General features: G+C 37.0%; 2 protein-coding genes across 2 annotated transcripts; both read right to left on the bottom strand.

Annotated features, from left to right (window-relative positions):
• Positions 1–339: 339 nt before the first annotated feature.
• LOC148862847 (uncharacterized protein At4g28440-like) lies at positions 340–11,507 on the bottom strand. The gene is made up of 3 exons (XM_088978676.1): positions 11,191–11,507; positions 10,290–10,524; positions 340–926 (listed from the first exon to the last, which is right to left on the bottom strand). Exons 1-3 carry the CDS (start codon positions 11,347–11,349, stop codon positions 736–738), a joined length of 585 nt encoding a protein of 194 aa, XP_088834802.1. The 5' UTR covers positions 11,350–11,507; the 3' UTR covers positions 340–735.
• Positions 11,508–17,806: 6,299 nt separating this feature from the next.
• FDH (formate dehydrogenase) lies at positions 17,807–24,111 on the bottom strand. Its single transcript, XM_088978675.1, has 6 exons — positions 23,705–24,111; positions 21,721–21,892; positions 20,103–20,643; positions 18,759–18,883; positions 18,272–18,384; positions 17,807–18,166 (listed from the first exon to the last, which is right to left on the bottom strand). Exons 1-6 carry the CDS (start codon positions 23,792–23,794, stop codon positions 18,053–18,055), a joined length of 1,155 nt encoding a protein of 384 aa, XP_088834801.1. The 5' UTR covers positions 23,795–24,111; the 3' UTR covers positions 17,807–18,052.
• Between the last annotated feature and the right edge of the window lie 280 nt (positions 24,112–24,391).

Below are 24,391 nucleotides of genomic sequence, written 5' to 3'. Positions count from 1 at the left end.
GCCCAATTTTGAGAATTTGTTTAATAATAAAATTTTTTAATATTTAACTATGATACCGAAAAGACATAATACCTAATAACCTAATAACCAATCAATTGGTAATTGGTCAAAAGTTTCTTCCGGCATCATACAAATTACCTTTAATAATATATTTTTTTGTTAAATAAACTAGAAAAAAAAAGGCTAAACAAATAATATTTTTTATATATTGTTTTATTATTATCATTATATTTCTGGCGGTAATGCAGAAAATAAAAGGAAGCATGTAAGAGTTAAGACCAAAAAGGGGTTCGAGTAATAGTAGCGCAGCTCCTGTGCGTGGACTAGTATGGCAAAAAATTAGGATCAAACTTGAGAAAACATTCAATTTCAATAGATGTTGTCTCTTACCCGAGAAGGAATTTGTCCTAAAATAAGAAGCAACTGAAAACAAGTTCTATAAGCAGCTGCCTTGTATCTTAGTCTTTTGGGTGCAACCACCATCTGTGTTGAAGTTATCTCCAGAAGGTTCCACCAGCTGCTTTAGCTGCTGCTTAGGTATCACTTGACTTCCTTAATTAGTAGTAGCTTCGAGATTTTTTTTTTCCTAATAAGAGAATCTTCATGGATAACTTGGACCCAGATGCCCAGGAAACAACAGACATGCCACTTTGCCAACCAAAAAACCACAAAATCCATATCTTGCTTCATTAAAATTCCAATCAGGGATAGTGAGGAGCAAGCTGTTTCTTTCATTTACTCTTCAACAACATTCACCAGCTCATATTCCACCAGCGAAAGGTTGTTAACTTCTTTCACTGTGAAGCTTGCAGGTTCAGTCACTTCAACACGGCCCCATTTGTCCACAGCAAGCCTCATCGAACCCTTGAACATGTCAATCTTTGCATTCCGCAGGATAACAGTAGTGTCCGGTTTCATCCATTCCACTGGAAATTAGACAAAGTCTCACTGTAAATGATAGCACTAGTAATTCATAGAAAAAACATAAAACACTCCATAAATTATCAGATTTTGCACGTTTATACAGCGTGCAACCAAATCTCTATTGGCACGTGCAACAATAATTTCTTTGGGCCTGACATATACAAGAACTCAATGCACATGTAAAAAGTAATTTGCATGAGCGGATACGCGTACATCAACCTAAAAATTAGGTACATGAAAATCATAGTTGCCGGCAACCCCCAGGCCCCAGCTACAATATATATATATTATCATTAGCACTGGTAAAAGACAAATCCAAGGATATACCTTTCCCCATTAATGATATGGCATGGGGAGTAAGCAGAAATGGAAAACCATGGCAAGTAAGACTCCTCCCATAAACTGCATCCATAGAACATACATATAGGGCGTTTGTAGTTTTGTATTAGCACAACAGAACCTTAGCACCAATTCTGTTCAGAATCGAAAGAGGGAGACAGAAACACAATGTTTTTCTATTCAGTGGCAAATGGGAGGAGAATGAAGATTTTCATCTCTAATTTGGAAGTTGATGGAGCAGTGTTGTCCCACCCAACAGAAATTGCAAAGGCTCTAGTAAACCACTTCAAATATATTTTTAGAAGGCCTATGAATGGGAGAGTGTGGTTGGAGGGATTGGATAAGCCGACTCTAAGTGCAGAGAAGAGAGAGTGGTTAGAAAAAATGTTTGATATGGAGAAAGTAAAGGAAACAGTATTCTCAATGGATGGGACAAAAGCATCGGGTCCAGATGAGTTCACAATGGCCTTTACCAAGATTGTTGGGATATTTTGGAGAATGATCTTGTACCAGTTTTTTAGAAGTTCCACAGCAGGGGTGTAATAAACCCGGGTTTGAACTCAACTTTCATTGCTTTAGTCCCAAAGAAGAAAGATGCTTCTCAACCAAAGGATTTTAGACCTATTAGTCTGGTGACTAGCTTGTACAAAATCATTGCAAAAGTGTTGTCTCTCAGGATAAAAAAAGTGCTCCCATCTATTATTGCACCCAACCAAGGTGCTTTTGTGGAGGGAAGACAAACCACCGATCAGATTCTCATTGCAAATGAGAGCTTGGAGAGCTTTAGGAAGTCAAAGAAGAAGGGAGTGGTTTGCAAATTGGATTTGGAGAAGGCTTATGACTTGGTTGATTGGTCTTTCTTGATGGAGGTGTTGAGGAGTTTTGGTTTTGGAGACAGGTGGTATAAGTGGATCTGGGGCTGTGTTAGGACTTGTCATTATTCTATCCTGGTGAACGGGACTGTGGTTGACTTCTTTCTTGCGTTGAGAGGTCTAAGACAAGGAGATCCTCTTTCCCCATTTCTTTTCACCCTGATTGTTAATGTGCTTGGGAGATTGATACATAGAGCAGACTCGAGGAATTTGATAAGAGGGTGGAGAGTAGGAAGGGAGGAGGTTCCCATAACACTTCTACAATTTGCAGATGATACTATCCTTTTCTATGAAGGAGGGAACTTCAATTGGATCCGGAATCTAAATTTGACAATACAACTCTTTGAGCAGATATCTAACCTCAAGGTAAACTTTGATAAGAGTTGTGTGGCGAGAGTGAATGTGAACAAAAGGGACCTAAGGGAATTTGCAGGTGAGCTAGGTTGTGCAATTTCGGACTGGCCCCTGACATATTTGGGCCTCCCTTTAAGAGATAATCCTAAGAGTGTTAGCTTTTGGGCTCCGGTAGTGGAGAGGTTTGAGAAGAAGCTGGCGGCCTGGAAGAGAAATTATCTTTCTTTAGGTGGGAGAGTCACTCTCATTAGGTCTACCCTAGCTAACCTACCTGTCTACTATCTGTCAGTGTTTAAGATCCCCTCAAAGGCTTCAAATCTTTTAGAAAAATTAATAAGGAACTTTCTCTAGGAGCCTGGAGAGGAGAAGAGAGATCATAGAGCGAATTGGGAGGTGGTCACTAGGTGTAAAAAACTAGGAGGTCTTGGGATTGGTAATTTCAAGAAAAGGAATATGGCTCTACTGGGGAAGTGGTTGTGGAGGTTTTCATTGGAAAGGGATAAATTGTGGACTAAGATTGTGGCTAGCATTCATGGGCTGGAAGACAATGGCTGGGATTCTGGAATCTTGGCAAGGGCTTCAGCTGCTTCTCCTTGGAAATCCATTCACAATCTGCTTCCAGTTTTCTCCCCTTGGATCAGGTATGGTCTAAACTCTGGTAACCGAATAAAATTCTAGGAACAACTTTGGGTCGGGGATTCTCCTCTGAAGGACCAGTTTCCTTCCTTGTATGCTCTATCAGACTTGAAAAATGAACCCATATCTTCTTTCTTGGTCCCTTTAGCCTCCACTTCTAGCTTTGGATGGAACCTTGGCCTGCGTAGGGCAATTAGGGATACAGACATAGATAGTTTGGTAACTTTGCTAGCCTCCCTTGAGATTGTCTTCCTAAACCCTGCTAAGGAAGACACCAGATTTTGGACCCTTTCTAGCTCTGGTACCTTTTCTTGTGCTTCTTTCTTTGAAACCTTCACTCAGCCTCCTATCCCCTTTGGGTTGTCCTTTCCAGTTAAGGAAATTTGGAGCAAGCCTATTCCTCCTCGGGTTGGTTTTTTTTGTTGGGAAATTTTCCTGGAAAGAATCAACACTTTAGACTTACTTCAAAGAAAGAGACCCAACTATTGTCTACTTCCTAATAGATGTGCTCTTTGTAAAGCTTATGGGGAATTTGGCTACCACCTCATGGTCTCTTGTAAGGCTGCTAAAACTGTTTGGGAGTGGGTTTTCTCCCGTTTTGGGTGTTCTTGGTATCCTCCGGAGACTGTCCAAGGTTTGTTTTCTCCTTTTTTCAATTGGCCTAAGAAGCGAGGGAAGACTATGTGGAGGTGTATTAGGGCAGCGGTATGCTGGTCATTGTGGGAAGAAAGAAACTCGCGCATTTTTTCCGACAAGGAAAGAACATCAGAAGAATTGTTAGATCGAATCCTTTTAAGGGTTGTCCACTGACTAAAATCTATGGAGTTATTTTCAGATTTTCCTACGGATGACTTGCTAAGAAACTGGAAAGAGATTGCTTCCATTGCTAGATGCAAGAGGACTCTTTGTCCGTTTTGGTCCCCTTCCCCCTCGGGCTTTATAAAGCTGAATTTTGATGGCAGTAGTGTAAGGAATCCAGGGCCCTCTGGGATTGGAGGAGTCTTCAGAAATGAGGAAGGGATTGTTACTGCTTTATCCTTTGGCCCTATTGGAGAAGGTGACTCTCTTAGGGCTGAGATCTTTGCAGCGCTTGAAGGAATTTGAAGAGCAAAGGAATTAAATATCAGTCGTTTGATCCTGGTAGGTGATTCGAAGGTGGTGGTTAGTTGGTTGAAGACGGAGGACAGTGGTTTGTGGAACTTTAACAATGAAAAAAAAAAAGCAAGGAGTGAATAGGAGTGCCAACTCATTTGCGGATGGGTTGGCCAAGCAAGGAGTGAATAGGGAGTCTGTTTTTTGGGCTAGTTTTTAATCTTTCTTCTTTGCATTCCCTTTGTTTTCTGTTTTTGGGGAGCTAAGTTATTTTATCTCCCCTTTTGTATCCATATTCCCTCTTTTCTTTTAATTTAATGAAGATGGTGTTATTGATCAAAAAAAAAAAAAAAGAAGATGGCCAGAGATGTATCTCAAGTTTCAAAGGAAAAAAAAAGTTTAAAATATGACTTTTTCACAATTAATCAGCAGGAATGCTCGTCTTTCTACATTCTAAGGATTATATTTGGTCTTTCTAACTCAGAACTAATTTTTTCAATATCTGTTTGACATCAATGCGACTTGAATGGTTTAGCAGTACCTACATGACCAGTTACAAGTTCACCAAATTGATATCAACCCTAACCTTAAATCAGCTTTTTTTTCCAGAACTCCATTGTTTAACATAGTTCACCCTACTAAAACAAGAATATGCATAAATGAGCCCAGAACCTCATTCACTTGTTACAGAAAGAATTAATACAAAGTGATTATTAATATAACAACCTTTCTCAAGCCATGCATTGGTTTTGAAACTCTAATACAACAATCCTTCTTAATCTATGCAACATTTACAAACAATAAAAATAAAAAGACCTCATTGGTAAGCTTATCTCATAGCAGTAAAACCAGCTCAAATACACTCTCCTGAGCTAATGAATTGAAGAAACAAAAATGAGTTCAGAGTTCAGATTCTCGTTTCAGGGCTATGTAGATGCTTAATGCTTATGTGTGTTATAACACACACATCATAATTCTAACTTAAAGCTTGAGGAATGTCAACAAGGTAACTCAACTGATTGGTTTGAACCATGACCAACCATTTCATGCATTGATGTAGGAACCAAGATTCTAAGTATCGGAAATGCCAAAGTGCATCGGAAAGGCAATTTTAAGAGACGTATCGGGATACACCTTGGATACGCACGTGTATCAGAGAAAAACTAAGATACGCATAGATACACTTGGAAACACTATAAATACTTTAATAAATCATAAAAATACATCAACAACACTACATATATAACCTCAATGAGGTGTATATACATTAAATTAATATATTTTTATGGTTTTATGAAGAAATATATTGTAGCTAATTATAATTTTATTAAAAATCCTATGCCTAACTATAATTTATAAATTATAATTCTTAAGTTTTAATGTTTTATGGGATAAGAAAAACCCAACTCTCCTATCCAACCATAAAACATGCATTGGCACAACTTCTATGTTAAAGTATAATTAATAATTATTTATTATTTAAATAATTATTTTTTATTATACATTTTCAAAAATTACAAAAAATAAATAAACATTATATAATATATTCAAAAAATAGTTGCTAAAGAAGAAATTTCAATTGCTTTGTGGATATTATAGATTATCCACAGAATTATAATATATTCAATCATTGTGATCAAATGATAAAATATAATTAATTCATTAATTATTTTTTATTCTAAAAAATAAAAAAATAAAAAAATAGTTATTAAAGAAGAAATTTCAATTGGTCTATGGATATGATAGATCATCCATAGAATTATAATATATTCAATTGTTGTGATCAAATTATAAAATATAATTAATTACTATTTATTTTTTAATTCTAAAAATATAAAAAATCAAAAAAGTATTAAAGAATAAATTTCAATTGCTCTATGGATATGATAGATAAATCCATAGATCTAAAACATATTTAGTCTTTACAGGCAGAGAAAAATTTACATTTTCAAAATTTTTGTTAATTTATATTTTCCCCAAATATCTTCATGAAATTTCCATAAATATATTGATAGCACAAAAAAAAATTGTGATTTTGAATGTAAAAAATGTAGTCCAACAAAAATTTTAATATTCAATAAAAAAAAGAAATCACAAGATATTATAAAAATTTGAAAAAATTTACCTATTTTTGTCATATTTTTTCAAATTTTGAAAAATCTTTAAAAAATTAACGATTCACACTAGTTTCTTGCAAAATTTTGCAAATCTAGCACTCTAGGAATGAAGTTTGGAGTTTTAGAATCATTTCGGGGTGAAAGAAAGCTTATTTCGGGGAAAAGAAGCTTGCTTTCCCCCTTTAATTTTTCTAGTTTTTGGTCTTATCTTTTTCGTCGATACGCTACCGATGCGTCCCCAATACACCCCTGATATGGGTCCGATACGCATGAAAAAAGATGAAACATCCAATTTCCATGCATATCCCGTATCTATTTTACAAAGATATAATACGATACACCCCATATCGGGTGTATCATATCGAAATTTTAAACCTTGGTAGGAACCCAGCTAGGGCATAGCTTGACCAAAACACGACTCCTTAACCTAACTTTGCACTTTACAACCTCGCGTCTTAACTGGGTGGAGGCTACTAAATCAATGGTTGCCTTTTTTCTAACTCAAACTTCCATTAAAGCATAACTACAAAACAAGAAGATAGACCAAGCACGAGTCCTAAAACCCTACCACCTTACACCGCTCTGACTTTCTAGATATCTATTCAAGAAAGAAGCCAACAACTTTGGAGTTCATCTAACCACATTTTCAGCATTCTATAATCCTTGCCTACCACTTCATGAGCAGCAGCATTTTAGATCTGTATACAAAAAGAAATTGACAGGAAAAGCTCATTGACAAACGTAGGGCATTTCCAATGACCAAGAAGGATCTCTTTTGAGACAACTTCGTTCTCTATCTGCCAACAAAGGGTGAAGTTCGGTGAGTAGTTTTCAGCAATCACAATCCAGAACATCATATCAAAAGCCAACCTTGATGCCTCACAACCAATGGTCAGGTTCATGCCTCATGCAACCAACCCCAATATAGTTGGGACAGAATGGATACAGGTACTAAACAGGACAGAATGGCCAAACAGGATTCATGTAGCCAACCCCATATAGTTGGGACAAAGCTTAGACTTAGATGATGATGAATATCAATTGGGAAATCTTAATAATTAATATGCTGTTCACAGTTTTAACCCAAGGATAAAATACAAGGACATGATAATAACCCATTCCAGGTGATTCTGCAAATTCAGAATTTCAGTATAATGAATCTCCAATTCCTCTTGAATTATCATCTAACTTGTAGACTTATGGCATAACCAATCAAAACAACTCAAGCAACAAGAGACAAAGAGGACGAGACATTGCAGGAAAAATCCACTTAATAGAGTCATCAGGATGAAAATTGGAACAAAATATCCCCACAAGGCCACACTCTTGCTCTGTAACTTGAAAAAGAGAATGTAAAAATGCTCACATGAACATTACATCATAGTTAACAAGGAACAGAAGAACGTGATGCCACCTACTAGAGGCATTACAACATGTCAGGTTCCTTTTCCAAACCACATCAAAAAGCGTGGAAGAAATTTGGAAAGAACTAGTCGAGCATTATCTCTATCTAGGGGTGACAATTTCTAACCCACCCATTTACTAAGCAGGTTAAAAATGGGTTGGAATCACCCATTGGACAGGCTTTAACTCTCTCTCTCTCTCTCTCTCTCTTAATTCTCAAATCCGTAATTAACTCTACCTTACATTATCTCATTAATTCCCATTGTCCCTCCATTTAAATTCAAATAACACATTAGCTCAACATGTAATTAATTCCAAGTACTAATTAACTCTAGCCATAATACTCAAAACGTGATAATTGCTAATAGTTAATAATTAACCCAAACTACTAATACCCAGTTCATTGCCATAGATAACTAAAACAACTAACACCCACTAATGCAATACATTTAACTCAACATGTAAAAAATTATATGAAATATGAAGTGATTTGATCCATAACACTTACATGAAAGGCAACCATTCTTACCACTATGTCATGCCATAATAAGTTAGTAAGGACAAGATTTTAACTTTTGCAGCACCTTCATATAAAATGTAAAATTAATATTTTTCATTATCAATATAATTCATATTGATTTCCTAGATATACATGCACGTTTAAATCGCTGTAATAAAATTCAGGCAAAACATAAACCAAAATGCTCATTGGTCTTAGTTTTATTGATTAACCAGATTAACCAGGTGGTAAGCCCATTCAAACAGTGAAAATCATCATTTATTCAGGACCCAAAAAGGTCACCGGGTCACCAGTTCAACCATTCAATCTGGTTCAAATCTTACAACACTGGTTTAATTCTTCTTCTATTTTCCACATATTCAGTAGTTTACACTTGACATAAATTATTATGTGTTTGTTATGTATCTATACAATATTTATAGTCATTTGAAACTGGGACTTAGTGTTAATAATGTATGTCTGGGATCTTATTTAAGAGCTGGGGTGTGGGCTGGTCCAGGCATTAGCCCAAACTGTGCCCCTTATTGTAGAAGCTAAGCTTGGCCTCAGCCGGCCCATGATCACCCCTAGTGTAAGACCACAATGACCCAAAGCACATCCCTTAATCATTACAAGGTTAATGGATTGGGCAGGTTGGATCAAGTCAAGGCAAGTTTTGGTTGGGGGTCTACCCATTTAATTTTATTTAAATGGGTTATTAATGAGTTAGCAGGTTAGATGAATGGGTTGCATCTCTATCCAAAGTCCGAAACCTGCCTAATTGCCAGTTTGCCACCCTTATCTCTATTTGCAGCTAATTATTAGCTATGGTTGGGCTTGTTTGTGTATTATCAACTATCAACTATTATGTTAGTATAGCCATAAGTGTGAGATCCTGAGATTCAGGGTTAAGTAAATTAAGCTCATGTCACATGCAGGTCGAGAATCCATCATTGATCATCGTTTTGGGCTTGAATGTGGACCCAAGTTATTGTAGCCTTTTTCTGGTGGGAAAATGGACTACACAATGGGCATATCCATCCCCCAAACCCTGAAACCCCTAGAACCCCCAACATTGGTGAAGGCAGGATTCATCCTAGGTCCCCACTACAACCAGCTAACTAGCTAACTAGCTAGCTATCTAGCACCTTCATTACATGAACTAGTCATTGCAACAAAAAACTTCAAACCAAGTAAAATCCATATACATACAAGAAACTAGAAATTGCTCATGAGCATGGAAACAAATCTTCTTTGTGCAAATGGGCCAGTAAGCATGCTTAAGGCAAAAAACGTGTTCAAATCAAACGATAATGGGGATAAATAGTTCCTTCCAAAACTGGAAGCGTTGAATTTCCACACCTTTTGATGGAGTGTGATAGAATTCAATAAAGTGGAATGGACATAATTTATTTGGCTGTATTTTTTGCTAGAAATACCTGTCTATTTATTTGTATTCCTTCATTATCTAAGTTTCTTTCGTCTTTACTAGTGTTGCATGGACATGGAAATGGTAATCAGAATCTGACACATGTAAAAGAGTTTGACTGGGCACAATGAGAAAACATGGATTGGACTCAGACATTTTATACCTGTAAGAAGCGTTGTCTTTGTTACTAAGTAATGTTTGATATAAAAAAGAAATGGAATTCATCTTGTACATCAGATGTTCATTTATTATGTCAAATAAGCTTGGAGATTGGAAGGAAATATCATGTAAAAGTGTCCCCAAGAAACCATGGAGTGTCTATCCAATACAGACACATCGTCCACTCAGGAGAGTCCATGCAAATGTGGTGTTTACCCAGATCAATTATTAATATGTTTCTTTTCGTTTATTACTTATCTATAGAACTGTTTGGATATTTTCATATACCTTCCGGGCATACCATGAGTCTTGCGACTTAAAGCTTGAGGCCTTGAGCACCTCTAGAAACACCAATCTAGACTTCTATATGGCATATGCATGCAATATAATGGGCAATTACTAGATATAAGTATATAACCATGGAAACACCAATGCATAGTATAATCAATTATAGAAAACCAAACCTTGGTCATTTCTGGCTGTAAAGATTATCATTCCAGTCTCATCACCAACCAAGCATTCAGCAATGCGCATCTGACGTACTTGAGGCCCATCAGGACGGCCTTTCTGTAATACCATCTTCGAGCTCACCACCTTTACAGTAAGAGTGTGTCCACTAGTTCCTGGACGAAGCTGATCAACCTTGATGAACACTGGTTTCCTCATTCCTGGTTTTGCCTCAGCCATTTGCAAAACAACCTCGAAGTGCCAAAATCAGAAAACTTTTCAAACAGAATAACCTTAAAACCCCAACACGTGCAACATCAAGGGGGCAGGGACAAAACATTTTGGAATCAACAGATTCAAAATTTAAAACAAGAAGAAAATAATTAGACGTGATAAAGTGGATTTACAAAATAAAAATTTCCGGATCAGAAAGGGACGAGTTTAAACGTGGAAAAGAATTCAATACTTCGCATGAACTTCCAATAGCCACTTCTTTCTCTTCTACGTTTCCTTTTTATCATTTTTTTGGGCGTGTTTTGGCAGCACAAACTCTAATCTTATTGGGTATTTATTATCTTCACACCGATCCATCAGGTTCTCAGTTTGAGACAGAGAATGAATAAATAAATAATCGATGCAAATCACTAGAAGTGCAATCTAACAAAACAAACCCTAAATACCAAATCAAAACCCTAATTCCACAAGGAAAAAAGCAACAAAAACATTCGCATTACGTTAGTCAAAAAACATGGAAGAAAAAAAGTAGAAATTGAGTTTTCGGTCCATAAATGATGATAAAAAGACCTAGTTTTCAAATCGAAGGAAATGAACATTGAACGAAATTCTTCTTAATCCAGTCGAAAGAGTCCAAGAATAAAAAAAAAAAAAGGAAAATGAAGAGATAGAATTCAGAATCACCTTAATTGCAGAGGCAACAAACAAACGCAGAGCAGCGATTGAGAAAGATCTTAGTTGGTGCTGTGTGGTTTGTTTGAATAGGAAGCCACCGTCGAACTTCACTTTAGAATTAAGTTTAAGGCGTTCATGACCATTCATCAAGTAATCCCAGTCGTACATGTGGACGTTGTTGCATAGTCTGCCTAGAGTTCTTTCCAAGGTAGTCCGGATCTACTACTACCAGTAACAGACAAATAAAAAGGCAAGACACGTAGTAACAGTTTTCAGGGGAAAATCTATATGTGGAAAAGATATGGTGTGGAAAAGATATGGTATGGAAAGAGTTTTGATCATGAATTTTGATAAATAATACCCGATTCCAATTGATTGATCAGAAATTTTTCAGATATCATATCTTTTTCATATCATAGTCGAACCCAGTTTTTAGTTTTGTGCTCTCTCCATCTCCGGTCTCCTCCAATAGAGTTGCAAACGGATGAATCAAATTGGATATAGAATCATGTCCGGCGGATTCAAATCGAATTTGGATTATAATGTATTAAATAGTATAAATAAATGATTAAAATATTACATATTATTAATAAAATGAATTAGAAGTCTTTAATATTACATTTAATAAAAAATGAATTAAAAAGTATATGTATGAGAGGGGTGGGGTAAATGGGAATTGGGATCTGCTCCTCACCGAAAGCGCCTCACACTGAATTCACGGCTACATCCACCCTGTATTTGGAACATCTCCCCATGAATAATAAATACAAGTATGGGAGATGTTCCCGATGTGCAGCTAGGGCATGCTGTGAGGTCTGAGGCACACTTTGTGAAGAGCAAATCCGGACTCAGTAAATGAGGATTTCTACGGATATCAAGTTCCCTTGACTTGAGTACCCATCTTGTGGAACCACTAGGGGTGCAATTTGGGCGGGCCTAGCTTGAGCCCAAACCAGCCTAGGGCTTACATTTTTTGTCCTCGGGCTAGGCTTGGGCCCAAGAAATCGGGTTTTTTATTTTTCGGGCCTAGTCCTTAGGTAGCCCGAGCCCGCCCAATTATATACATTTATACATATATGTGTATATATGTAAATGTTGCATACATATTTACAAATATTACATACATACATACATATATATAACATCTAGGGTTCGACTATGATATGAAAAAGATATGGTATCGGAAAAATAACTGACAAATAAACCAGAGTCATAAATGTGGTAGAGAACATGGTGTTTATTTATCAAAAATCATGGGTGGGTTTTGATTGGTCAAAACTCTTTCCATATCATATCTTTTTGGTATTATAGATTTTCCCATAACATTTGTAAGATATTTTGCATACATAAATATAGGTATATGTATTTGCATAAATGCATTTATATATGTATAATTTTAGAGTGGGTTCATTGACCAACCGGAACCCAGCCCGGGCCCGAGCCCAACCCGAGTGCATCAAATTACAGGGCGGGTTGGGCTTAGGTTGGAAAAATCCGGCTTGATCTTTGGCTCGGGCCACGCTCGGGTCTTAAGCCCAAATTTTAGGGTCAAGCCTGGGTTGACCATAAACCCAGCTCAACCCACTCGACTTGCACCCCTAGGAACCGCATCCATAAGCACTCTTGCCCTCTCACCCCTCTCTTTACCAAGATGGGCTTCAGTTAGTGCAAGACCCATTTGAACAACCCTTACAGCCTTGCATTGGGAATATCTTTGAAATTTTGTACTTTATTTTATTTTATGGGAGATATTCTCGATGCAAGGCTATAAAGGTTGTTTGAACATGCCTTACACTGACTAAATCCGGTTTTTGGTAAGTTATTTACCTGGGTAAATGCAATTACCTGTGTAAGTTTTTCCTGGGAAACGCTTATCCGGGTAAGTGCATTTACGCATGTTCTTTTATTTTTCATGTAATAAGGATAAGATAATAATCATTTTAGTCATAAAAATCCATTATTAAAATGAGCATTTTTATATCCCATTCAAGTGTTAGCAACTTTCCTCCTAAGTGGGGAAATTATTTACCCACCTAGGAGATGGGTATCACTTACCTGGGTATTCATGATGCCTAGGAAAATAAATTTTCCCTGGTCCCCACATTAATATGAAAAGTGAACATGGGATTCTTAGTAGGGGTGATCATTTCAGCCCGGTCCAGAAATTCCGGGCTTGGGCTTGGGTTTTGTGTTCAAGCCTGGCTTGGGCTTGGGTTTTGTGTTTAGGCCCGGCCCTGGCCCGACCTGTACATATTTAAACTTACACATTTTGTGTATAATGTATTGATATGTATACATGTTATTTTACATTATATTATATGTTTTATATATCAATATTATAACATGATATGTATAATTTATATTATATAATGTATAAAATAAATTTATATGCATGTTATGTCATTTAATATGTAGATATGTAATATTTTGCATATGAGTGACATTGACCCGGAATCAGACCCGGCCCGGACCTAAGCTATAGCCCTTATCATAAGTGTAAAGCATGGCCCATGATCACCCCTAATACTTGGTCAATGGAAACCAAAACTTCATTGACCAGCATTCCCCTTCTCAAAATCCAAAAAAATGAACGCTCTCTAAGTGTACAAAAACATTTCCCTGTGAACATATATATTGAATCAGATCGGATTAGATAGGGGTGAGTCCATATTCGATACAAATCGAATTCAAAGCAGCCTTAATAGGATTGAACTCAGGTTTGAATTCTGATAATCGGGTACCATTTGCAGCCCTGTCCTCCAACATTAAAAATATATATTTTTTTTCTGAAAATAAAGAAGAGAGTTCACCAATTATATATATATATATATATATAGTTTTATTTTCGAGCATTCTATTTCCATGGATAGCATTTTCTCAGTTTTGAATTTTGTTAAGACCAAGTGAGCAACTAAGAAGATAGAAGATACTTTACCTCGTACCATTCTCCTTCGTTCTCTTGCTTTAGTTTGGGAACGTCTATTTGCGTTTACAGTTTATATTTCTACTCTTTCACAAAAATTTGCATATTACATTTCTAAGGTCAACTAGTGATCCTAACAGAAACTTGAGATCAAATCCTATCTACACCTAGATTGAGGGATTATAGTCTTATGGACAAATAAACATGTTCATGCATGGAAGTCGAGTCAGGCTTCCTACTTATAATAGAAAATATCCAATCTCAACCCCAACCCCTATCCTAATATAATAAAGCCCAAAGCCAGATGTACATAATAATACCTATTATTAATACATAATTTTTATTATTAATTACATTATAGGCTTGGGTCAGACTTATTTAAAAACTTTAAGCCCAACTCGAAAAATAATTGAGTCTAATACTTGCAATATTACAAGCCCATGAATAGGTGTAAGGCATGTTCATTTTTTACTTACCTAAAAAAGTACGTTTATTCAAACAAGTGTTTCACATGTAAAACTTGCATGGAGTTCCGTGCAGTACAAGTTACCCCAAGTAGAGAGAGAGAGAATTGTCGGTGCACGAATAGGTTGCTTACCCACCTTCCATTATCCGGGACTCCGGGTTACTATTACTGTCCAGTGTTTTTGGTTACCATTGGACCAAACATAATGACAAATAAACACAGGGATCATAGTCAACTTACCAACTGACCAATTTATCTCCCACTAAATACCGACAAGCAAAAAAGGGCCTAAGTACGGGTAATTCTCTATCGTAAATGACTAAATGAAAGTTGGGGAAATAAGTATCACTGATTTTAAAATTGGACCAGACCAGAAAACTTGGGAACTGGTTACCTAATTAATTCCGTTTCACTACCGCTTTTTGGTTAACAATCATTGATTTGGTCAACGAACTGTTGACTCGGACAATCAAACTATCAATCTGAAAAATAGTTTGGCTTTTTTTGTACTTTTTTAAAATATTTTTTTTGTCAAAGTGGACTGTCTATTTGGTCTAAAAAGTTAGATCATTCGACCTAAAAACTGAACCCAAAATGATTCCTTGTCCGGTCCAATTTTAAAAACCTTGATACAAATTGTTCATTATCGGTAAATCTGAACTCTCTCTGAGGTTCAATTACATCCTTTTTGGGGCTGTCAATGGATCGGTTTTGGGTCAAAACCAGATAGAACCGGTCCCAGAACCAACACAGACCCTTTAGGGTCTGTAATTCTAGACCAAGAACCAAATCAATCGATTCTTGGGGCAATCGGATCCAACCCGATTTTGATATATATGCTAATAATACCCCTGCTAAAAATGCAATAAAAACCCTGTAAAAACCTAAAATGCAATGAAAACCCTGCTAAAAACAATAAAAAACCTGTTAAAAAGGAAACTAATAAAAAGAATAATAACTGTATTGATGTATATAATACATATTTAATAGTATATATAGGGGTTGGGTCCGGTTCAAATCAATTCGAGACAAGGTAGACCTGGTTCCAACCCGATAATAATCAAAAAATTTTAAGAACTGGAACCGATCCATCGGGACAAATTCTGGAACCAGAACCGCCACAATCGGTCTTATTCCATCGGGTCTATCAGGTCTGACCCGACCCATTGACAGCCCTATTCCCTTTTGCCTCACATGGGCGCTTATGAATGGCTTCAGCCCACTGGGCTTATACACATACATGACCCGTTTGGAAAGGCTGAACTGAAGATTTGGCAAGCTGGTTGAACGGCATAAGTAATTCAAAGATTACTGACCGACGCCTGACGGCGGATTTGGGCTCTTGGAAACTTTCACCAAACATAACTTATAGGTTGTTTAGTATGAGGCCTATCCTAGAAAGCCAAACGCCCAAACGCCATTACACTTCAGCCCTTCCAAACGGGCACACAATGATTCTCACGATGTGCGGCTGCAGTGTCATGTGGGAGGGAGGCAGATCCAAACTTTATTTCGTTTGAATTCTCCATAGAATCTGACAATAAGGGCAATCATGATATGCCTGGTGCGTGCCGGTGGCTCATTGGATATTATTACTAGAATACAGAATTCGGATTTTGTCGGAACACAAAATCCATCATGGCACCATTTCCGTAACGAGTCCGGATCTCATGCTCACGAGAACTCTGCTCATGTTGTCACATATGAAAACATTTCATCATCCTATTATGTAGGGGGAGATGTTCCCAATTCGGAAGGGGTAGTATATTGTGGGTAGGTATGAGCAGAGTTATCGTGGACAGGAGATCCAAAGTCATCAGAAACATCTCCGTATCTATATGTTTTTTTGGTTGAGAGATTTCCAATACACACAAAATCTAGATTTATATCTATACTATCTATAAAGGAGCGAATGCCCCTTTTTTTTGAAATTTTTATTAGACATTTTCTATCCCTTTATCTAAACATATAATAGACATAAATAGGGCATATATGTCATTTATTCTTATTTTAGAAACTGTTTACTTATAACTGTTGAAAAAATGTCCATGAATTATAAATAATTTTGTCTTGGAGAAACTACCACATAAAAATGCATATATATGTTTATTAAGTGTAATAGGTCTAAATATTATTATATGTATCCCGTGCTGGAGCTTATCTTTTTGTTGCGTACTGATGTGTCATGTTAGTATGGTGAACATTTTTTAGATATCTTTTTTGAACAAAAAAAGACATTCAAATTCAATCGAGGTGATTAGAAATTATTTAAAACATTAAATGCCCTTCCAAAATTAAAACTAATTTCTCATAAATAAGCTTGATAGCTCATGTAACTTTTATGGTGAGTAAGACACATTCACATCTTTTAAAAACTGCTCTCACACTATTCAAATTTGAACAATCAGTAATGTGCCTCTCGAGGATCCAAATGACAATGACCAAAACTTACTTGACTGGTGGGGATTTTTGGGCCATAGGGGGGAGGGGGGCATAGCTCCCCTGGGTGCCCCTTGGCTCCACCGTAATAAGACTCAGTTTGAAAGGAGTACAAATGCAAAATTTGTAGAATGTAAAACTTTGTATTTTGTATGTATTTGCAATCTGCAAATTTTTCAAACTGAGCCTAAAGAACTGAAAACCTGGTACTACTAAAATAAACTTTGATGCTTTTTGCATCAATGATGGGTGTATTGCTGATAATCACTTAGGCTCAGTTTGGAAAAGGAGTACAAATGCAAATTTAGAGTGCAAAAGCTTGTATTTTGTATTATTTTATATATATTTACACTTGTACTCCTTCCAAACTGAGCCTTAGGTCGTGTTTTGGATGTTAAAACTTACAAACTCAATTTCTGTACTATTAATCAAGCAGAAGCTTGGGCTTCCTGGGAAGGTGGAGCCCCCTTCGAAGCTAAGCACTATTGAAGAACTCAATCCATCAAGCACAAACTCAATCTATCAGTGACCGTGTTCATCTTTCACTCTTTATCCGCATTTTGAAAGAACTCTATACTACTCTGGTAATCTGGTTGGAGCAAAAGTATTAAAGTTTCCCTTGTGCTATCACGCATTTTTGCTTTAGGCTCAGTTTGGAAGGAGTACAAATACAAATATGTAGAGTATAAAACCTTATATTTTGTACTATTTTGTATGTATTTATATTGTACATATTTATATTTGTACCCTTCCAAACTGAGCCTTAAAGAAAATCAGTCTCACGGTAAATTATCAAATTCTCGAGGGAAAAACTCTTATAAATTAAAACCCATCATAGTTCTTTAGTATTTCCATACTGGTTCATTTATCGACTACAAATGAGGAAATTCTCTCAACCCTCACATCCTGAATTCAGGAAATGGGAAGAAAAGAGAGAGATGGAACCTTCCAACATATCCACTCTGTTATTGCAGAATTGCTTTTATTTGCATGATAGGTAAACTAGCCAGTAAGGCTTTCTAAATATTTATGGAAGAGTAGAATCAGAGGTACTGGCTTGCAAGCTTTCCCTCATTGACAATGTAATTTTGTGGGGGAAAGGCTTCTCCCTTGAAGTACCTGTCCAGCATGTCCTTCACTCCAGCTGCGTACCGTAGCTGTACCATTTTCCATTTACTTTAAATCAGAACAATGAAATAAAACAAGGTAAAAATAAAACTCCCCAATATATAAACAAATGGGAAAGATTCCAGAGTAGATACCTGAGCATCAATGGTGGTGCCAGAAATATGAGGTGTCATTGCCTGGTTCGGCATGTATCGCCATGGATGATCTTTGGGTGCTGGTTGTGGATACCACACATCACCACTGTAGCCTAAAATTTAGAAAATTGATTCAAACTGTTAATTACTAGAAGAAAACACATGATAACATTTCTTATGTTATTATGACATCCTGGTGCCATTTATTTGATAGCCAGTATAAGAGATATAAGCCCCTCAAAAATAGCATCATAAGAGTCCTTAATTCTAGTTTTATCCCTCCCTTCTCCAGACCTGTGGTGAACAGGTTGACAAAATTAGTGACAACTTCGAACTGGAGAACAGGGGGATATCTTTAAAAAAGGCTTATTATCATTTTTTTTTGCTTGCTTCACCAAGTTTTTTCTTTTTGATAGGCAAGCTTGCTGTACTAAGTCGTTTATGACCATAAGCTTCTTTCCACATTACATGTACAACCAAGAGTTACCTGCTATATGCCCACTGGAGCACCCATCAACAACTGCTTGGGTGTCCATTATTGCCCCTCGAGCATTATTCACAATCAGGACACCTCTTTTCATCTTTGAGATCCTATCCTTGTCAAACATCCCTCTGAAACATAAGATCACAAAACCAGAGTAAGTTCAGCCAATAAGCAAACCAGACATATATATGCTGCTTGTGATATTAATGGTTTATACATTACTAAAAAGTAACGAGTGATCACAAACCAAGTAAATTCTTAAACTCAAACATTGGCTATTCCTGGAACCACAGTATCTAAACCGTTGTTCTTCACATAAACAAGGGACAAGCTCTTTATCATCAAAAATCTAATTGCAATTACAAATTTTCACTAACACAATAGTGCAAATCAGAAGTATGCTTTTAGATATGTAACTGCTTTTCTTAATAAAAGTTCTTGCAGTGGACCATTCAATTAACAAAGATGTCATATTAATAATCTAAAAAGGTGCTGTAGGGACCATTGCCTGGCATAATGGAAAAATCCCGACTGGCAAGCATGAGAACACAGGTTTAAGTCAGAGACCAGTCACTTTGTGCAAAAACATGCCCAAGGTTAGGACCATGTCCAGTCTACCCCTCCCAAGACTCCATAGCTGGGACCAACACAGCTCCTCTGAGAAAACTTCATCATTTTGTTCTGCAATGTTTGTCTTCTCACTACTCAGTACTAGAGGTTCTCTAGTCTTTCTGCAGCAATTGGCTCTAGGGGTGCTATCTTGTGGACTATGGTTCCAAGTATTATCTGTTGATACATTTAGAAATAGAAGAATCATCATATTTTCAAAGGTGAAGATAAATCTTCCGAGACTTTCTGCAGTTGCCAGTAGTCTGGTCATGGATTAGGATTTGGTTTTTAAAGACTTTAGCTCTTTAAAGAGAATGGTCATTGTGTTTATCTGGTCTGTTGTTTTGGTGTAGATATAGTATACTGCAAATTGTTGAAGACTATATCATAATTTGTTGTATACCTTATACCTTCATTCTTATTTTAATAATTTTTTTTATTACATAACGAAAAAAATGTTACTGCATTTTCTTTTCTTTTACAAAAGGAACATCAGAATCATGTAAACGGCAAAATCCAATAAGCTATTTGCCTATTTCTTCATGTAAATCAAGTCAATAAGCACACCAAACCAAGGCCACTAGGCAGATTGTGAGCAGAAATGCTCTATGATATCTGCTTATTCTGCTATGCAAGGTTTTAAAAGTCTATCCATTGCCCACAAGTGAATGCAACCAAACACAAAAGAAAACTGGCATATTTGCCAAGGAAAGGACAGGCATAAGATGATGCCCATACCTTGTTTTCTCTGTAAGAGGTGTATTGATAACAATTATGTCACACTTTGGAAGCATTGCATCAAGATCCTCTTCAAACTTGGCCCCAGTCTGATTTTCCAACTCTGGATCCATCTTGATTCTGTCATGGTAAAGAAGATTGCAGTTGAAGGGCTTCAAACGTTGGAGCAAAAGCCTGCCAATACGTCCAGCACCAACAGTTCCCACTGTCTTGCCCTCAAGGTCATAAGCTCTATGAGCAATGCCAGCAACATTCCATTCCCCATTGATAACTTGATGATAACCAGGTAAGAAATTCCGCACAAGAATGAGGATTCTCATGAGCTCATCTTCTGCAACTGATACTACATTACTTCCAGTGACCTCAGCAACAGTTAATCCGGCAGCAGCTGCAGCTTTCAAATCAATATGATCAGAGCCAATTCCAGCTGTGAGAAGAAGTTGTAAATTCCTGGCCTTCTTGATCCTTTCTGCCGTAACATAGGCTGGGTGAAAGGGCGTTGTTATTAGGACATGAAGATCAGGAATATGTTTTTCAAGTTCTGCATACAAAAAATACACATCCAAAACAAAACAAATAGTCCAGTTGTTAGTTGAAAAATATATTAATGACCAATAATAAGCAAAAAAAAAAAATAACATGCAACAAGTAATCACATTTAGATTATCATAGAACAATAGAATTCTACCCCCAACTGAACTGTCTTATAGCAGTAGTTCACATGGATCATGTTCAGAATCCACCATGTGCTCCCTGCTGAACACAAGCAGAGAATTCTGTGGCTAAAATTATCCTGAAAAGGTCCCTAACATTCTAAATACCATGGCCAGATTCAGGAATCTGTAAAAAGCTGAAGGACTGAAGAAATTTTCAGGTAAAGTAAGCACACTTGAAATCTCAATTAAATCCACCATGTGCCTCCCTGTTGTTTATTGATTTTTTTAACATTCTCTGCTTGCTTCACTTTCGCTGAGGCTCGGTTTGGAAGTACAAATACAAGTATGCACAATGCAAATGATACACAAAATAATACAAAATACAAGGTTTCGCACTCCACATATTTGTATTTGTACTCTTTCCAAACCGGGCCTAATGTGGTTACACATAAACCTCCTCTATACTGAAAAAGAAAAAGGAAGAAAAGAAGATAACAGAGATCAAGTAACCAAGCCATTCATCAATAGAAAGCTCAACTAATAATTTAATATCCTAATTTGCAAAAACCTGAACTTGAGGCTAGAGATACTAGAAGCTATGAAATACCAATGCTGTCATTAATTACACAAACCAATATAGCATGCCATTAGAAGCTATGAAATGCCAATACAGCATGTAGTTAGAATCTAAGGCATTGCTTACAGCTGATAGTTTGGTAACAGGTCAGACATCACCATACTTGCCTGGTTGTGTTAAAACAGAGTATGGGCCAAGCATTGGCTAGACAATGTCACAAGTAGCTAAAGCTATTATAATGTTTGATGTGCCATGAAAAAGATCGTTTATTGTTTGATCACAGCGAAGGTGATATGCGATTGTACTACAGCTTCATTCTACTAAATAAAATTTTCCAAATTCCAATCCGTGGGAACATAAGCCAGATAAGGGTGATGCTACTGACCACAATCAGGACCTTCTTTATCATCTGTTACAATGTATTGATGGCCTTGTGATTCCAGCCAATCGCGTATGCCCAAGGATCCCTCCACACAACCTACGAAATTGGGATTCATCGAGGCATGCTCATTAGCCTTGTAGAACACCCCAACAATCTTCTTGCTCCCAGGAGAAGCCTGTGTAGCAATAGGAAGTAGAAGAGGATCAAGAAAACACACAAGACAGAATGAATTAGTTTCATGGAAGCCAATGCCTTAACGGGGAAAAAACTAAGAGCAAAACAGTCAATTCCTTGCCACATCACAAATACAAACACACACATGCATACACAACAAAGATGCTTACTAAAAGAACACATACTAAAAAAAATATACAAAGAGAATTAGCAAGTCTTTCATTTGGCGCAGCTCAGGCTAGAGGTTATTTAATCTTTACTACCAGAGGGAGAATATATGCCTTGGGCATCTCCAACAAGGGAAAATGTGCCAATCATTTGTGCTGATGTACGTATAATAAGGAATTGGTTGTTTATCATCATCTAAGACGACTGATGACTGAACCAAGAGCAAAAGTTGAAACCTTCATAATTGTATTATTAGTATAATGGGGGGTATAAATGCAAATGGTTTAGATAACACGGGGGTGCATAAGAAATACTAAAAATAATAGGAGAGATGTAAAATTACCATATCACATGGAATCCGGGAGGAAGAAGCCCTTCAAAATGCATTAGTTTGAAAGATTGCAAGTGGAACAATATAGGGTAGTACAATGATGTTAAAATAAATAAATAAATAAATAAAGTTGGCTTAAAATCAATGGCTTTTTGTTGGGGATCAGGACCCACCATTAAACGGGTCGCACCAAACGAAAAGTCCACCTGATTGAACGATTGCAATTGACAAATTTGATGTGATGATTTGGACGGTGGGAAGAAACCCTATTACATTTCTAGAACTGCAATATAAATCACATGGTTAAAAATAGTTCAGTCAGTCATGCTAGTTTTCTGAACATTGAATCTCTTATGTGGGAGTGGGACCAATTATGTGATGATGATCCTGTTCCTCTTCTATATATACGGGAGGAGCTAAATAGTCACGCATTTTAGTTCCTCTTCTAAATCCTACCATTTGATGCTCTAACCAGTTCATTGGACAGTCCGGATTTCTTCTTTATTAAGCCCTAGGCCAGGAGAACTCATATAGTCATATATCACAGGTCCTCAAGGTTTCTTCTTCTTCTTCTTCTTCTTCTTCTTCTTCTTCAGTTAAGTTCGTATTTTAGTAGTTACCTGGCCAAATCAGTAACAACGATTTAATTACCTGCGTTTACCTACAGGGAGTCCCGTCCCGGACACCGACAGCGTTTTCCGGCTTTTGTTTTGGGGGGGTGGGGTTATGTTTGGACGGGATGAATGTGGACAGGAATAAGAATATATCGCTTCGACTGGATTACATGGCGTTAACGTTAAGCAACACAAGGGCGCTCAGAGAAACAGAGGGCCACTTGCAGTGGATGGCCATCAGTAGGCATTACTAAGATACATTCAATTTGCTGATTGTTGAGTTGTAATCAGAAACCCAGACCTTTAATTTCAAACCTACAGCTTTCCTAAGAGATCGCCTCGTGGTGGACTTTCAGCAGTTGATCCGTCCGCCGGAGTGAGTGAGATTTCATAATCGGATTATTAGCGCTTAATAAACTCAGAAACTAAATATTAATAAAATATGAAAAACATATTTTAATAGACAAATATATGAGGAACATTATAAAAATCTGGTCTTTTGGGTTAATGTGCCGATCGGCTGTAAGGAATTGGCATCGATGCGAAACATCATCTGGATGTTTCCACTTGGTAGGCATGCGACGAGGAAGAGATAGAAAGACAAAAAGAGCTCAGAGTTAAAAATGGATGCTTGAATGGTGAAAATGGGACTCAAAGTAACAATAAGGAGAACAAAATCAAGGAACAGTGAAGTACATACATGGAGGTATCTGTGAAGAGGCGATGTGGCCGAAAACCGAGAAGCAGAGACGGTTCGAAGCGCGGAAGCAGCAGCCCTCCTCATCGCCATTTCTCTCTGCTTTTGCTTTTAAAAACGTTTCACTCAGAAAACACGGTTGCAGCTGTGGTATGTAATGGCCATATATGATCCCATCTCTTCACTCTATAATTTATAGCATTTGTAGTATAGCACAGGCACAGGTGGGTTTTAGGACATTGGATACATTCAAAAAGAAACTAATAAGAAAAAAATTGTGAATAATTCTATCTGTTGTCTTCTTCTACGTATTTATTCTATTATCTTTAATCCATCCAATCACCATTAATATCTTGTATTTTATTAATACGCGAAATTAGGGGTAATTTAACTAATTATTCACCAGTTCCATTGAGTCCATGACCTACGTGTAACTAAACTAAAGCCTTACACGTAAATACTTGGATGTAAATTGTGCTCACAGCATTTTGTCCAACGCTGCAAATCTTCGCGTATGATTGGTGCGCGGGGTCAACGCCTGACCTCATTTGATTGACTTGTGTTGTTAGATTCGATCAGAGCGGCAGCGGCAGCCATATCCGTGGAGGAGGAGAGTTATAATACAATTTCTTCTCCACTTTTCTTTTTTGTTTTATTCGGACAGGACGTGTCACTGACCTTGACAATCTT

Source organism: Nelumbo lutea, chromosome 3, assembly GCF_056320005.1.
Source record: "Nelumbo lutea isolate HS-2025 chromosome 3, American lotus-T2T, whole genome shotgun sequence".
Taxonomy (NCBI): domain Eukaryota; kingdom Viridiplantae; phylum Streptophyta; class Magnoliopsida; order Proteales; family Nelumbonaceae; genus Nelumbo; species Nelumbo lutea.
Note: the sequence above shows the minus strand (reverse complement) of the source record. Positions and strands in the feature narration are given on the sequence as shown.